General features: G+C 52.7%; 1 protein-coding gene across 2 annotated transcripts in view; it reads right to left on the bottom strand.

Annotated features, from left to right (window-relative positions):
* VPS53 (VPS53 subunit of GARP complex) overlaps window positions 1-13,984 on the bottom strand; it is a 61,995-nt gene that overhangs the window by 21,666 nt on the left and 26,345 nt on the right. For both annotated transcript variants that reach the window (XM_077919696.1, XM_028707821.2), the window contains 6 exons: window positions 5,417-5,503; window positions 3,480-3,595; window positions 2,505-2,624; window positions 1,868-1,946; window positions 550-693; window positions 173-315 (listed from right to left, as the gene is read on the bottom strand). In XM_077919696.1, the coding sequence (XP_077775822.1) occupies window positions 173-315; window positions 550-693; window positions 1,868-1,946; window positions 2,505-2,624; window positions 3,480-3,595; window positions 5,417-5,503 (689 nt within the window). The remainder of the gene's footprint in view (window positions 1-172; window positions 316-549; window positions 694-1,867; window positions 1,947-2,504; window positions 2,625-3,479; window positions 3,596-5,416; window positions 5,504-13,984) is intronic.

Below are 13,984 nucleotides of genomic sequence, written 5' to 3' on the forward strand. Positions count from 1 at the left end.
CCTAACACACCATACATTTTCTCAAGCGGCCGGCCATTTTAATGATTACTCTGCGCTGCTTTTAACTGCGGGTTCTTATGCTGCTGTCCACCTCCCTGACCTTATACACCAGGCGGTGGCATATAAAATCCTTCCGCAAATAAATAAAGCAGAGCGCCCTGGGCCCCGCTACCTGGTAATGTGGCAGAAGTCGACCGCAATCCTCTCGGTCATGCACCATTCCGCAGGGAACATGCGGACGTACTTCTCCTCGTAATCCACCAGCTGGCGTTTGATCCAAGCGTAGCGCCGGTCGATTTTATCCAGCCAGGCGACCTGGAGGGCGAGAGAGAGGGAGGCGCTATGAGAACAGCTGGAGACAGAGGTTGTTGATTGATTGATTGATTGATTGATTGATGTTGGTTGGTTTCTATGCTGCTCAATTGCCAAAGTGCCTTCTAAGCAGCTTACAAGCACAAAGGGAGTTCCTGGCATACATTTCCCAAGGCCAAAAAAAGGAGGATATCTGAACAGCCCGCGAAAAGCTAAGAGGGGAACATCCTGGCTTACATCTTGGTTTTCCTGGAAGAGCACAAGGTATTCCGAAAGGTGCTGCTTGATGAATTTCTTGATGATCTCCTGCTTGATTCTGGGGTCCAAGACGTTTGCGACCAGGCAGGCATCCCGCAGGACGTTGCTGGGACCTCCAGCCCTCTGTCAGGGAGGTGGGGAGGAGAAAGGCAAAGAATTCAGAACCTTTTATCCCTAGGCACCCAGATTTTTCCCCCCCTTGGGGAAGGGAAGCAAGACCAGGAGGCATCTTGTATAGCAGCATCATTTGTTTTACAAGGTCATCATACGACACATATCCACTGGGGGTGCTTAGAGTTCACAGGGGTTTCGCTTCCGGGGGTGCCAGTGACTATACTTTGGGGATATATGGCAAGTAGGGTTGGGCGATATCTGGTTTTCAACACTGTGATATATCACCAGCTAAACATCGCAATATATTGATATATCATAATACAGTGATATGTAGTTGCAGACTCTAGTTGCAGACAGGATCCACTCCGGGGTGCCGTTCGCACCCCAAAAAGTTCACAACTAGAGCAGCGCTTTTGCACAAGCACGGAGCACGATAGAGAGCCTCTGCGCATGTGCAAAGCACACAGAATGCTTCTGCGCATGCATGGTGAAACCTTGAAGTATACACTTCTGGGTTTGCCGCGTTCGCAAGCCGAAAAGACACAACATGAACCTAATGCAACACAAGGTATGACTGTATCTGTGATAAGGAAGGAACTACGCAGAGGCGGACAGGACAAAGTCCTGGCAACTGCTAGTACTTAAGGGTCTAAAACTGATAAAGGATGATATTATCCATCCCCTCGTGGTCACTTGCAGCAGCAGGCAAGCCAAAATGCATCCAAATGAGACTTGGGGTTTGGGGCTCGGCTACCAAATGGTGGCATTCAGGACACCCCAGAGTATGGCAATGAGTCATAGTGAATATAGATCATCTGGGATGATGCAGATGATGCAGCGACGGGCAGTTATAGAAGTGAAAAAGAAGAGGGAGGAGAGAAGAATCATTGCTAGGGGAGACACAGCAGAGGGTGTGAGATGCTTCCCTCTTCTCCAGCCCCAGCTCCTTTTCTCCTCAATATGGGACATTGGCTGGTCAAACAGAAAAAGCAGCCACGGGGAGGTGTTGCAAGGTAAAGGGCACCTCCCCTCCCCGCTACCATTTCTCCCCTACAAATGATTCTCATGCCAGCTGCACGAAAGCTGGGCTACAATCACCATTATTTGTTGTTGAGAAATAGGGGAAGCTCATTTGCACTTCTGCAAACAAGGGAGAGACCGGGATTTATTTTTATTTCATTACCTTTGTGCCTTGAGAGGGAAACGCTTCCTCGAAATCTGCCAGGATCTGTTGCCCCAGCTCGTTCTGGGCAGCCTTCACCCTGCCCAGGAACCAACGAGGAAATTGGGTTAGGGCTCAGGTCGCCAAACGCAGGCTTCGGCAGGAAGTTTTTGTTCCTAGCAAAACTAGTTGGGGAATTAAACGCCTGCCAAGCCAAACGAGGCGGTGGCCTCTAGTTTCACAACTAGAAGAAGCAAGAGTGACAGCCTTTTAACCAGAATATTCCTTAAAGGGAGGACACGAAGATTTAAGAACCGAGTTGAAGGAACCCCGGAGTATAAGGGACTGTTTTGACAGTCCTGTCTGCTAACAGGGTCACTTTGTATGGTTTCCTAACTTTATTAAAAACACAAATCCCTGCATCTAAACATAAAGCATGTCAGGGTAAATTTGTGTTAACATCTTCCATGGACGGAGAGCAGTCATTTTATTAAAAGGGGGGGGGGCATGAATGCCCTCCCTGTCTCTGCAGACTGAATGTCTGAGCAGGGACTCAGTTAACATTTGCGCCTCTGTTAGCACAGGGAGACTCTGAACGGCTGCTACGTTCCTGGGCTCCCCTCTTCCAGCTCTCGGGAGATCACCACCTTCATCTCACCTCTCAGAAAGCTGCCGAATCTGCGGGATCCCCATGTATTTGTTGAAATGCTCCAGCACGTTCACGACCCCTTGCAGGAGGTTGGCCACTTCCCCGTACTGACGCCTCCTTGTCATTGCCCTAGAGATGGGAGTGGGGGGGAGAGAGAGGAGAAAGGGGGGGGGGTTTAATTAGAAGAGAGAAGTCGGGGATTAAATCAAACACTGGAAGCTGCCTTATAGTAATAGTAATAATAATAATAATAATAATAATAATAATAATAATAATAATAATTTATTATTTATACCCCGCCCATCTGGCTGGGCTTCCCCAGCCACTCTGGGCGGCTTCCAAAAGAATATTAAAATACTGTGATGCATCAAACATTAAAAGCTTAAACAAGGCTGCCTTCAGATGTCTTCTAAAAGTCTGGTAGTTGTTGTTCTCTTTGACATCTGGTGGGAGGGCGTTCCACAGGGCGGGTGCCACCACCGAGAAGGCCGCTGCCTGGTTCCCTGTAACTTGGCTTCTCGCAGTGAGGGAACCACCAGAAGGCCCTCAGAGCTGGACCTCAATGTCTGGGCAGAATGATGGGGGTGGAGACGCTCCTTCAGATATACTGGACCCAGTCAGACCAAGGAACTTACTCAGGGTGGGGAGCCACAGGTCCTGCGACCAAATCTGGCCCCCAAGGCCTCTGCCTGGCCCCCGAGGTCCTCCCTGTCTCCAGGCGAAATCGATCCTTATTGCTCCGCCCACTGTCGCCCTGGCCCCACCCACCGCTGAGTTTTGCTTGCCTTCAATGCAGCCCACTGTAAGCTTCCTCTGACTTGCAATTCCTGAGGGCTAGAAGCTTAGTCTTTTTTTAAAAAAAAGTTGGGTTTGCCCAAAAGCTAATCCCGTACCCAATTCCATGCTGCAGTTCCCCCCTCCCCCAGCCCGCTCTGCATGCCCACATTATCATGGCACCCCCCACCCCCAGGGCGCACTGCTTACTCCAGGGAGTCGACTCCGCCAGCTAGCATGTGGAGGTGGTTCAGGGTCGTGATGGAGGTGGTCAGATGGCGCTTGGCATGGTCCAGCTGCTTGATGTCGCGGGTGATTTCCTTCACCTGTCGCAGGTGAATAATAATAATAATAATAATAATAATAATAATAATAATAATAATAATATTTTTTATTTATACCCTGCCCTCCCCAGCCAGGACCGGGCTCAGGGCGGCTAACAACCAATAATAAAAACAAACTGAATGAATACAACTTAAAAACAAAATTAAAATACATTAAAATATTGAAACCTCATCGCAGGAGGAGAAAGGAAAAGAAAAAAGAAAGAGGGGGAGGGAATCAAATTGGCTCCAAGCCAAAGGCCAGGCGGAACAACTCTGTCTTACAGGCCCTGCGGAAAGAAATCAGATCCTGCAGGGCCCTGGTCTCATGAGGCAGAGCGTTCCACCAAGCCGGAGCCAGAGTTGAAAAGGCCCTGGCTCTGGTTGAGGCTAATCTGACTTCCTTAGGGCCTGGGACCTCTAGGGTGTTGCTATTTATGGACCTTAAGGTCCTCCATGGGGCATATCGGGAGAGGCGGTCCCGTAGGTACAAGGGTCCTAGGCCGCGAACGGCTTTAAAGGTCAAAACCAGCACCTTAAATCTGACCCTGTACTCCACCGGGAGCCAGTGCAGTTGGAAAAGCACTGGGTGAATATGCTCCCAGAATAAACAGAAGAATTCAAGAAACTGTGCACACACAGAGAGAGACTTAGAGAGCTTCAGTCCCCATAACTGCCTCGCTGGGGCAAGATCTGCTAGGAAGCACTGCTGTGCTCACTAGGCCTCGCTTCCGGAGCAGTCTTGTTTCTTTGAATAAAGAGTTAAATTCACAGACGCCATGGGAGTTTCTGCTGACCTGCCAAGACACCCGCTCCAGGCCCCTCCCTCTCCCCACCCCACGCCTGTAGAAGCCACAAAATCCACCTCAATGGGTTCCTCACCCACAAACCTTTCCGCTCGCAAACGAACAGCACTGGTCACAAATTTTGAGGCAGGGATACGGAAGTGGTGGTCCTCCGGATGTTGCTAGACTCCAACTCCCAGAAGCCCTTGGTCATGAACCGAGCTGTAGCCCAGGAAGACCCAGACGGTCCGCTGTTTCCCAACCTCTAGCAGAACACTTGAAAAAGGTGCCCTCTGAGACGCATCGCTTGGAAACAGACACCTTGGAAACTGCCATCAGCCCCAGCAAAGAAGGGCCAATGGCCAGGGGTGATGGGTGGTTCAGCAACATTTGGAGGGCCAAAGGTTCCCCACGCCTGATGGTAGGGCTCGGCTCCAGGCTGGAGCAACTTCAGGGCCCCATCTTCCCCAGAGGAGAGCCTGAAGCCTGGCTCTGCCTGTAGACACCGCAGAAGAGGACAATCTCCGAGGGAAGAGTCCAGGGTCCCTCTAGCGGCGTGGCTCCGCTGTCAAATGGCTTTTGTCCGTGGGGCCAAGGGATGCTAAGCCCTGTGCAAGGTCATTGCTTTGGAAGGGAGGGCGGCAAGGAAAACCTGTACCCAGAGACTGGTTGGCAGCGTACTGCACACACCCAAGAGTCATCTCTTCATTGCCTTAGAAGCTCTGAAAAATATTCTCCTTGTTTTCAAACCACCAAGGGCCAGGTAAAGTTGCCCATGGTTTGTGGAAGGGCCACAGACACAGCAGAGCATCTGCCTTGCAAGCATGTTCAATCTGGAGTCTCAAGAGACTCCTGCCTGAAATCCAGGAGTGGTGCTGCCGGTCAGAGCAGACAATATTGAGCCAGGTGGACCAGCGATCTGACTCAGTTTAAGGTTCCTGTAAGGTGTTGTGCTAATGGAGCAGGAAAAGGAAAGGGGGGGTGGAGATTGCTGAGGACACCATTAATAACAGGCAACAAGATATTATTCGTCACTCACCATCTGCTCAGATTTCTCAGCTTTGTCCTTGATGTCCTTAATCTTGCCGAAGAGCTGCTGAATAGCCTTCTGGGCTTCTTCCAGCGCCTGGAGGGAGGAAGAGGGAGACTAAAGTTTGGTTTCCAAATTCAGGAGGAATTAGGCAGAGATCAAGTTCTTTTGAGCCAAGCGGCAAGAGCTTTTTTCTGGTCAGAAAGCTACCTGCTTCTTGGACTCTATGCAAGAAACAAGTTCCTAGTCCTCTTGGTGGGCAGGGAAAATCCCAGAAAGGTGGGTGTGTTGAGCCCTTGCGGAAATAACAAAAAGGGTGAGAGAGGGCAAGTAGGGTGTGAACTGCCAGCTGAGGGCATTTTGATAAAAGAGGACCCACGAAAGTTTGGGCTAGAATAAAAGTTCCTAGAACTCTAAGGTGCCACAAGGCTCTTTCGTTTATTATTACAATCCTTAAGTAATGATAGCAAAACTGTTAACAATAATATACCGTATTTTATTTTTCGCTCTATAAGACGCACCAGACCACAAGACGCACCTAGTTTTTGGAGGAGGAAAACAAGAAAAAAATATTCTGAATCTCAGAAGCCAGAACAGCAAGAGGGATCTCTGCGCAGTGAAAGCAGCAATCCCTCTTGCTGTTATGGCTTCTGGGATAGCTGCACAGCCTGCATTCGCTCCATAAGACGCACACACATTTCCCCTTACTTTTTAGGAGGGAAAAAGTGAGTCTTAAAAACCTGGAAATTTAATAGAAAATAAAAATAGATAGCAATAGATAATATGCAGATAACACAGATGTTGACGTCTCTGGAGATGCCACAATTCTATTTATCCCACTTTCGACAGTTCTATAACACCCAATAACAAACTTTCTCTTGGGTTTTCTGCAAAAATGGGTGGCGGGAGATTTGAACCAAGAGGAGTTTCCACTTCAGAAGAACTTTCTGGGTCAGGCCAATGGCCCATCCAGCCCAGGCAGCGGTTCTCACAGTGGCCAACCAGATGTCTCCTCTCAGAAGTTCACAGGCAGGGCATGGGAGCAACTGGAGATCAGGGCCAAATCCCCATCCGGCCATGAAGTGCACTGGGCAGCCTTGGGCCAGTTCCTTCCTCTCCGCCTGACCTGCCTCACAAGGTTGTTGTGAAGGGTAAAACAGGGGAGAGGAGAACTATGTAAGCCACAATGGGGTACAAATCTAATAAATAATAATAATAATGAGCAGCACTGAGAGGTTTACTGCCTCAGTGGAGGGAGAACACAGGCATTGTGGCTTGTAGCCACTGATAACCTTAAAGGTAAAGGTAAAGGGACCCCTGACCATTAGGTCCAGTCGTGGCCGACTCTGGGGTTGCGGCGCTCATCTCGCTTTATTGGCTGAGGGAGCCGGCGTACAGCTTCCGGGTCATGTGGCCGGCAGGACTAAGCCACTTCTGGCGAACCAGAGCAGCGCACGGAAACGCCGTTTACTTTCCCACCAGAGTGGTACCTATTTATCTACTTGCACTTTGAGGTGCTTTCGAACTGCTAGGTTGGCAGGAGCAGGGACCGAGCAACGGGAGCTCACCCCATCACAGGGATTCAAACCGCCGACCTTCTGATCGGCAAGTCCTAGGCTCTGTGGTTTAACCCACAGCGCCAACAGCATCCCTTACTGATAACCTTACCCTCCAGTACCGTATTTTTCGCACGATTGGACGCACCGGACCATAGGACGCACCTAGTTTTTTGGGGGGGAAATAAAGGAAAAAATTTTCCCCTTTATTTCCCCCCCAAAAGCAGGTCAGGGAAACCGAACCAGGTCGAGGAACAGCGGGATAGTGGCGCTGCGCCTCCCTGCTGTCCCCCAAGCTTGTGGGGCTGGCCGATGTCTGTCTGGCGGGCGGGGAGCTCTGCTTCAGGGCGCCCCACCCGCCAGGCAGCAGGCTGCTATCCGCAGTGTGGGGAGCCTTGTCGGGAACTCCTGCAAGGCTCCCCACTCTGCGGATGTCTGCCTGGCGCGAGGGGCGCTCTGCTTCAGGGCGCCCCACCCGCCAGGCAGCAGGCTGCTATCCGCAGCGTGGGGAGCCTCGTCGGGAACTCCTGCAAGCCTCCCCACTCTGCGGATGTCTGCCTGGCGCGAGGGGCGCTCTGCTTCAGGGCGCCCCACCCGCCAGGCAGCAGGCTGCTATCCGCAGCGTGGGGAGCCTCGTCGGGAACTCCTGCAAGCCTCCCCACTCTGCGGATGTCTGCCTGGCGCGAGGGGCGCTCTGCTTCAGGGCGCCCCACCCGCCAGGCAGCAGGCTGCTATCCGCAGCGTGGGGAGCCTTGTCGGGAACTCCTGCAAGGCTCCCCACTCTGCGGATGTCTGCCTGGCGCGAGGGGCGCTCTGCTTCAGGGCGCCCCACCCGCCAGGCAGCAGGCTGCTATCCGCAGCGTGGGGAGCCTCGTCGGGAACTCCTGCAAGCCTCCCCACTCTGCGGATGTCTGCCTGGCGCGAGGGGCGCTCTGCTTCAGGGCGCCCCACCCGCCAGGCAGCAGGCTGCTATCCGCAGCGTGGGGAGCCTCGTCGGGAACTCCTGCAAGGCTCCCCACTCTGCGGATGTCTGCCTGGCGCGAGGGGCGCTCTGCTTCAGGGCGCCCCACCCGCCAGGCAGCAGGCTGCTATCCGCAGCGTGGGGAGCCTTGTCGGGAACTCCTGCAAGGCTCCCCACTCTGCGGATGTCTGCCTGGCGCGAGGGGCGCTCTGCTTCAGGGCGCCCCACCCGCCAGGCAGCAGGCTGCTATCCGCAGCGTGGGGAGCCCTGTGGGGAACTCCTGCAAGGCTCCCCACTCTGCGGATGTATGCCTGGCGCGAGGGGCGCTCTGCTTCAGGGCGCCCCACCCGCCAGGCAGCAGGCTGCTATCCGCAGCGTGGGGAGCCTCGTCGGGAACTCCTGCAAGCCTCCCCACTCTGCGGATGTCTGCCTGGCGCGAGGGGCGCTCTGCTTCAGGGCGCCCCACCCGCCAGGCAGCAGGCTGCTATCCGCAGCGTGGGGAGCCTTGTCGGGAACTCCTGCAAGGCTCCCCACTCTGCGGATGTCTGCCTGGCGCGAGGGGCGCTCTGCTTCAGGGCGCCCCACCCGCCAGGCAGCAGGCTGCTATCCGCAGCGTGGGGAGCCTCGTCGGGAACTCCTGCAAGGCTCCCCACTCTGCGGGTGTCTGCCTGGCGCGAGGGGCGCTCTGCTTCAGGGCGCCCCACCCGCCAGGCAGCAGGCTGCTATCCGCAGCGTGGGGAGCCTCGTCGGGAACTCCTGCAAGCCTCCCCACTCTGCGGATGTCTGCCTGGCGCGAGGGGCGCTCTGCTTCAGGGCGCCCCACCCGCCAGGCAGCAGGCTGCTATCCGCAGCGTGGGGAGCCTTGTCGGGAATTCCTGCAAGGCTCCCCATGCTGCGGATGTGTTCCCGAAGCGCCTGGAGCTCTGCTTTCAGGGCGCCTGGCGCTCCGGGAAGCAGGCTGAGCGGAGCGCTAATCCCGAAGCCCCAAACTTCGGGATTAGCGCGGCGCTTCGCTAGCCCTGGGAGAGCCACGCAACGTCGCGGGGCTCTCCCAGGGCTAGCGAGACCTTGCCGGCACCCAGAAGCTTGGGGCGCGCTGAGCTCCACGCGCCCCAAGCTTCGGGATTAGCGCGGCGCTTCGCTAGCCCTGGGAGAGCCACGCAACGTCGCGGGGCTCTCCCAGGGCTAGCGAGACCTTGCCGGCACCCAGAAGCTTGGGGCGCGCTGAGCTCCACGCGCCCCAAGCTTCGGGATTAGCGTGGCGCTTCGCTAGCCCTGGGAGAGCCACGCAACGTCGCGGGGCTCTCCCAGGGCTAGCGAGACCTTGCCGGCACCCAGAAGCTTGGGGCGCGCTGAGCTCCACGCGCCCCAAGCTTCGGGATTAGCGTGGCGCTTCGCTAGCCCTGGGAGAGCCACGCAACGTCGCGGGGCTCTCCCAGGGCTAGCGAGACCTTGCCGGCACCCAGAAGCTTGGGGCGCGCTGAGCTCCACGCGCCCCAAGCTTCGGGATTAGCGCGGCGCTTCGCTAGCCCTGGGAGAGCCACGCAACGTCGCGGGGCTCTCCCAGGGCTAGCGAGACCTTGCCGGCACCCAGAAGCTTGGGGCGCGCTGAGCTCCACGCGCCCCAAGCTTCGGGATTAGCGTGGCGCTTCGCTAGCCCTGGGAGAGCCACGCAACGTCGCGGGGCTCTCCCAGGGCTAGCGAGACCTTGCCGGCACCCAGAAGCTTGGGGCGCGCTGAGCTCCACGCGCCCCAAGCTTCGGGATTAGCGTGGCGCTTCGCTAGCCCTGGGAGAGCCACGCAACGTCGCGGGGCTCTCCCAGGGCTAGCGAGACCTTGCCGGCACCCAGAAGCTTGGGGCGCGCTGAGCTCCGCACGCCCCAAGCTTCTGGATTAGCGCAGCGGTCCGCTAGCCGTGGGAGAGCTGGGTCTCCCACGGCTAGCGGATAGCTTCCTGAAGCCTGGAGAGCGAGAGGGGTCGGTGCGCACCGACCCCTCTCACTCTCCAGGCTTCAGCGAAAGCCTGCATTCGCTCCATAGGACGCACACACATTTTCCCTTGCTTTTTGGGAGGGAAAAAGTGCAAAGCCATCTAGGTTGGTGGCTGTCATTTTAGCCTCCTGTGTGAGCAAGTTCTGTCGTTTAACTATGCGCTGCATAAATAAATCCTTTCTCCCATCTGCGCTGAATCTTCAAAAAATTTGGCTTCGCTGGCTGTCGGTGAGCTTTAGGGTTACGAGGGAGGAAAAACACCACTTTCTCCATCCCCCACACAGAGGTTCACAAACCTCTCTGGTTCTCAGTCAGCAGACCATAAGATTCCTTAATCTCAGGCCGGAGGTTCAAGCCCCACATTGGGCAAAATATTCCTGCGTTGGAGGGGGATGTACTTGATGTGTCTTCCAGTTCTACAATCTACAGTTCTCAGGTCGCCTCTTACTCACCTGTTCTGCAAACTGAAAAGCCCCAAACTGAAAACTGCAACCTTTCCTCACACCCCCATGTCCATTCCAGTCTCCCTTTTCTGAACCTTTTTTTCTGACTCTAAACCAGGGGTCAGAATACCTTTTCAGCAGGGGGCCGGTCCACTGTCCCTCAGACCTTGTGGGGGGCCGGACTATATTTTTTGGGGGGGGAAATGAACGAATTCCTATGCCCCGCAAATAACCCAGAGATGCATTTTAAATCAAAGGACACATTCTACTCATGTAAAAACATGCTGATTCCCGGACCGTCAGCAGACCAGATTTAGAAGGCGATTGGGCCGGATTCGGCCCCTGGGCCTTAATTTGCCTACCCATGCTCTACAATACGGTGGTACCTCGGGTTACATACGCTTCAGGTTACAGACTCTACTAACCCAGAAATAGTACCTCGGGTTAAGAACTTTGCTTCAGGATGAGAACAGAAATCGTGCGGCAGCAGAGGGAGGCCCCATTAGCTAAAGTGGTGCTTCAGGTTAAGAACAGTTTCAGGTTAAGAACGGACCTCTGGAACGAATTAAGTTCTTAACCTGAGGTACCACTGTATCCCTTTTTAAGCGAGGCGACCAGAACTGTGTCAACATGTGTTCCTGGGCAGAACTGAAGAAAAATCCTAAAGGGGGAGAGAGAGAGAGAGAGAGAGAGAGAGAGAGAGAGAGAGAGAGAGAAAGGAGGGGGGGAAACATCTGCAATGCCGCCTCACGCTGGAAGGAGAGACGACCGCAGTAGCACTAGTGGGATCTGCTTTCCCGGCCCCTGCCCAGGAGTCAGAAATATCCGCCGTCTGGAACTGCTGGGGGGGCGGGGGGGTGGGGAGTGTGTTACGCCCTGCCCAGGAATGCGCTCCCGCTGTTTCCTCCCCATAAAGGACTCATTAAGTGATGCAGCTTTTTTAAAAAAGGGGAAAAAATAAATCCATCTGCAGATTTTGGGCAAGACAAAACAAAAGCCCCATTTCAAACGCGAAGCACACCCACCAGAAAGCCAGAAGAAGCGAGGCTATTTTAAGCCTTTCCAACAAAGTTAAGAGAAAAATGAAATCTAGGGCAGCGTATTTTTAAAAAGGAAACAGGCTCAAAACTTGAGAAATGTTACAGGTGGGTGTGCAGGGCAGCTCCTGAAGCCTTGCAATTTTAAAAATAAAAATAAAAAATCCACAAGTATTCCAGACACAAGCTGCAGCTCCTGCAAGCCCAACCCCACCTTCTGCCCAAAGTTAATGCAAAGGTTTCTATGTTAAAGGTTGCTGTTCGCTGTCTTTTTGTTTTAATTGTAAAGTGAGCAGCTGCGGCAAAGGAGAGAAGGGAAGCAGGGTTATGCCTCTGGCTTCACGGCAAATCCAGCCCCGTCCTCAACCATCACGCAGCCGCTTCACCAGGAAAAAATGGGAAGCAGGGTTGCTAAATTGGCTCAGCTGGGAGACTGGGAGCAACTTCCTCCTGTTCTCCAGTTGGTTGTCATGAAAATTCTGTAACAGAGGTCTAGCACCTGCTTTTACATTTTTCCTCCTCCCTCCCAATGCCTTTTCCTTTCATGCCATTAAAAAAAAAAAAGCTGGTCTCGTCTCATTGTTGACATCTGCAAGCTGCTCTGGGAGCCTTTTTTAGGCTGAAAAGTAGGATGAGAACTACTTCCAATAAGCAAGGAACAATACATTAAAAGAGGAAGGGTTCTAAAACACCATCTCATAAAATTGTTGCAGGGACAGAATATTCCAAAATTACCTGCATTTAGGCACAACGTGACATAGCTTTTCTGCACAACTTTGCAATTCATCCCTGAGAAGCTAATATCTCTCACGCATATCTATATCTAAATCTACCGTATTTTTTGCTCTATAAGACTCACTTTTTCCCTCCTAAAAAGTAAGGGGAAATGTGTGTGCATCTTATGGAGCGAATGCAGGCTGCACAGCTATCCCAGAAGCCAAAACAGCAAGAGGGATTGCTGCTTTTGCTGCACAGCGATCCCTCTTTCTGTTCTGGCTTCTGGGATTCAGAATATTTTTTCTTTCTTGTTTTCCTCCTCCAAAAACTAGGTGCGTCTTATGGTCTGGTGCATCTTATAGAGTGGAAAATACGGTTTATATTTATCTATATCTATTTACCTGTCAGTTTGTACACAAAAACCAATTGCACATCCCAAATTTTGGAAGGGGGATTGTAGCTCAGCAATCACAACATCTGCTCTGCGTGGAAAGAAAAGATCCTGAGATTTGTCATTGGGGGGTCCATTTTTCTCAAAAAGTGATGGAAAGACCCTCTCTTGAATCCTCCTTGTGTGGTTCGCAGAGGCAAGTATGGCTGCGAATGTGCCCAGTCCCTGGAACTGAACCATCCGATTGGGTGGCCATCGGTGCGGCCTGTAGCAGCATCACAGTGCATCAACTGCTGGGATGGCTCAGTCAGTGAAGCACGAGACTCTTAAATCTCCGGGTTGTGGGTTCGAGCCCCGATTTGGGTGCAAGATTCCTGCATAGCAGGGGGTTGGACTAGATGACCCGCAGGGTCCCTAACAACTCTCCAATTCTATTATTCTGAAAAAGAGGGTGGACTGAGGGGTAGTGTGGTCGAGGACACATAAGCCTCTTTTCCTTTTTTTAAAAAAAAAATCTGAAGCGCCATACATTTTTAGTGTTGAACAAAGGTTCCCTTCATTTCGAAAGGGTGGGAGGGGGAGGAAAGCAGGCCAGAACATGATTTGGGGAGGGGGGAGCTTTCAGCTCTACAAGCCATTATTAATTAGGCTATTATCACAGACAGACAATCTCTTCTCTCCTTCCACCTCCCTGGGGAAAAAGCAGCTCAGGAGAAGAAATTATTTCGCCAGGGTTTTCCTTTTTCGTCTGGCTTCTTTGGGGGGGGGGGGGGGAGGAAAAAGAAGGGAGGGGGGAACCCACTGCGGACCAAAATGCCATTCAAGAGGCTTTTCCTGTGTAATACGACCTGCTCTGCTTTCCCTACGCTCTGACCTATTAACTGCTGGAGCCGGGAAATTCCTGAGATTCCTGCCGGCTTTGTAGTTCCAAAAACAGCCGCCAGTTCAACGGAGCTTTTGTGGCAGGAAAAAATCGCAAAGAAGTGAGGCTGTGCGGCCACGAGCATCGCTCACGCTTGATTTTACTATTTCAACCTGCACGGCCCTTTTGGAAGATTCAGGATGGAGAAAAGAAAAGGACTTAATCACGCAGCGCATAATCTGCGGAACTCTCCTCCACATGAGGCAGGAATGGGCACCAGATGGAACGCCCTCCCACCAGATGTCAAAGAGAAAAATAACTACCGAACTTTTAGAAGGCATCTGAAGGCAGCCCTTTTTAGGGAAGCTTTTAATGTTTAATAGGTTATTGTATTTTAGTGTTTTGTTGGAAGCCGCCCAGCCAGATGGGTGGGGTATAAATAATAAATTTTATTATTATTATTATTATTATTATTATTATTATTATTATTATTATTGTTGTTGTTGTTGTTGTTGTTATTGTTATTGTTATTATGCCCTGCCTCCACAGTTAGAAGCGAAAATGCTACGGAAAACGCACAATAGAGCATTTTAAGTCCGTTCTGAAATAAACTAAGAC

Source organism: Podarcis muralis, chromosome 15, assembly GCF_964188315.1.
Source record: "Podarcis muralis chromosome 15, rPodMur119.hap1.1, whole genome shotgun sequence".
Taxonomy (NCBI): Eukaryota; Metazoa; Chordata; class Lepidosauria; order Squamata; family Lacertidae; genus Podarcis; species Podarcis muralis.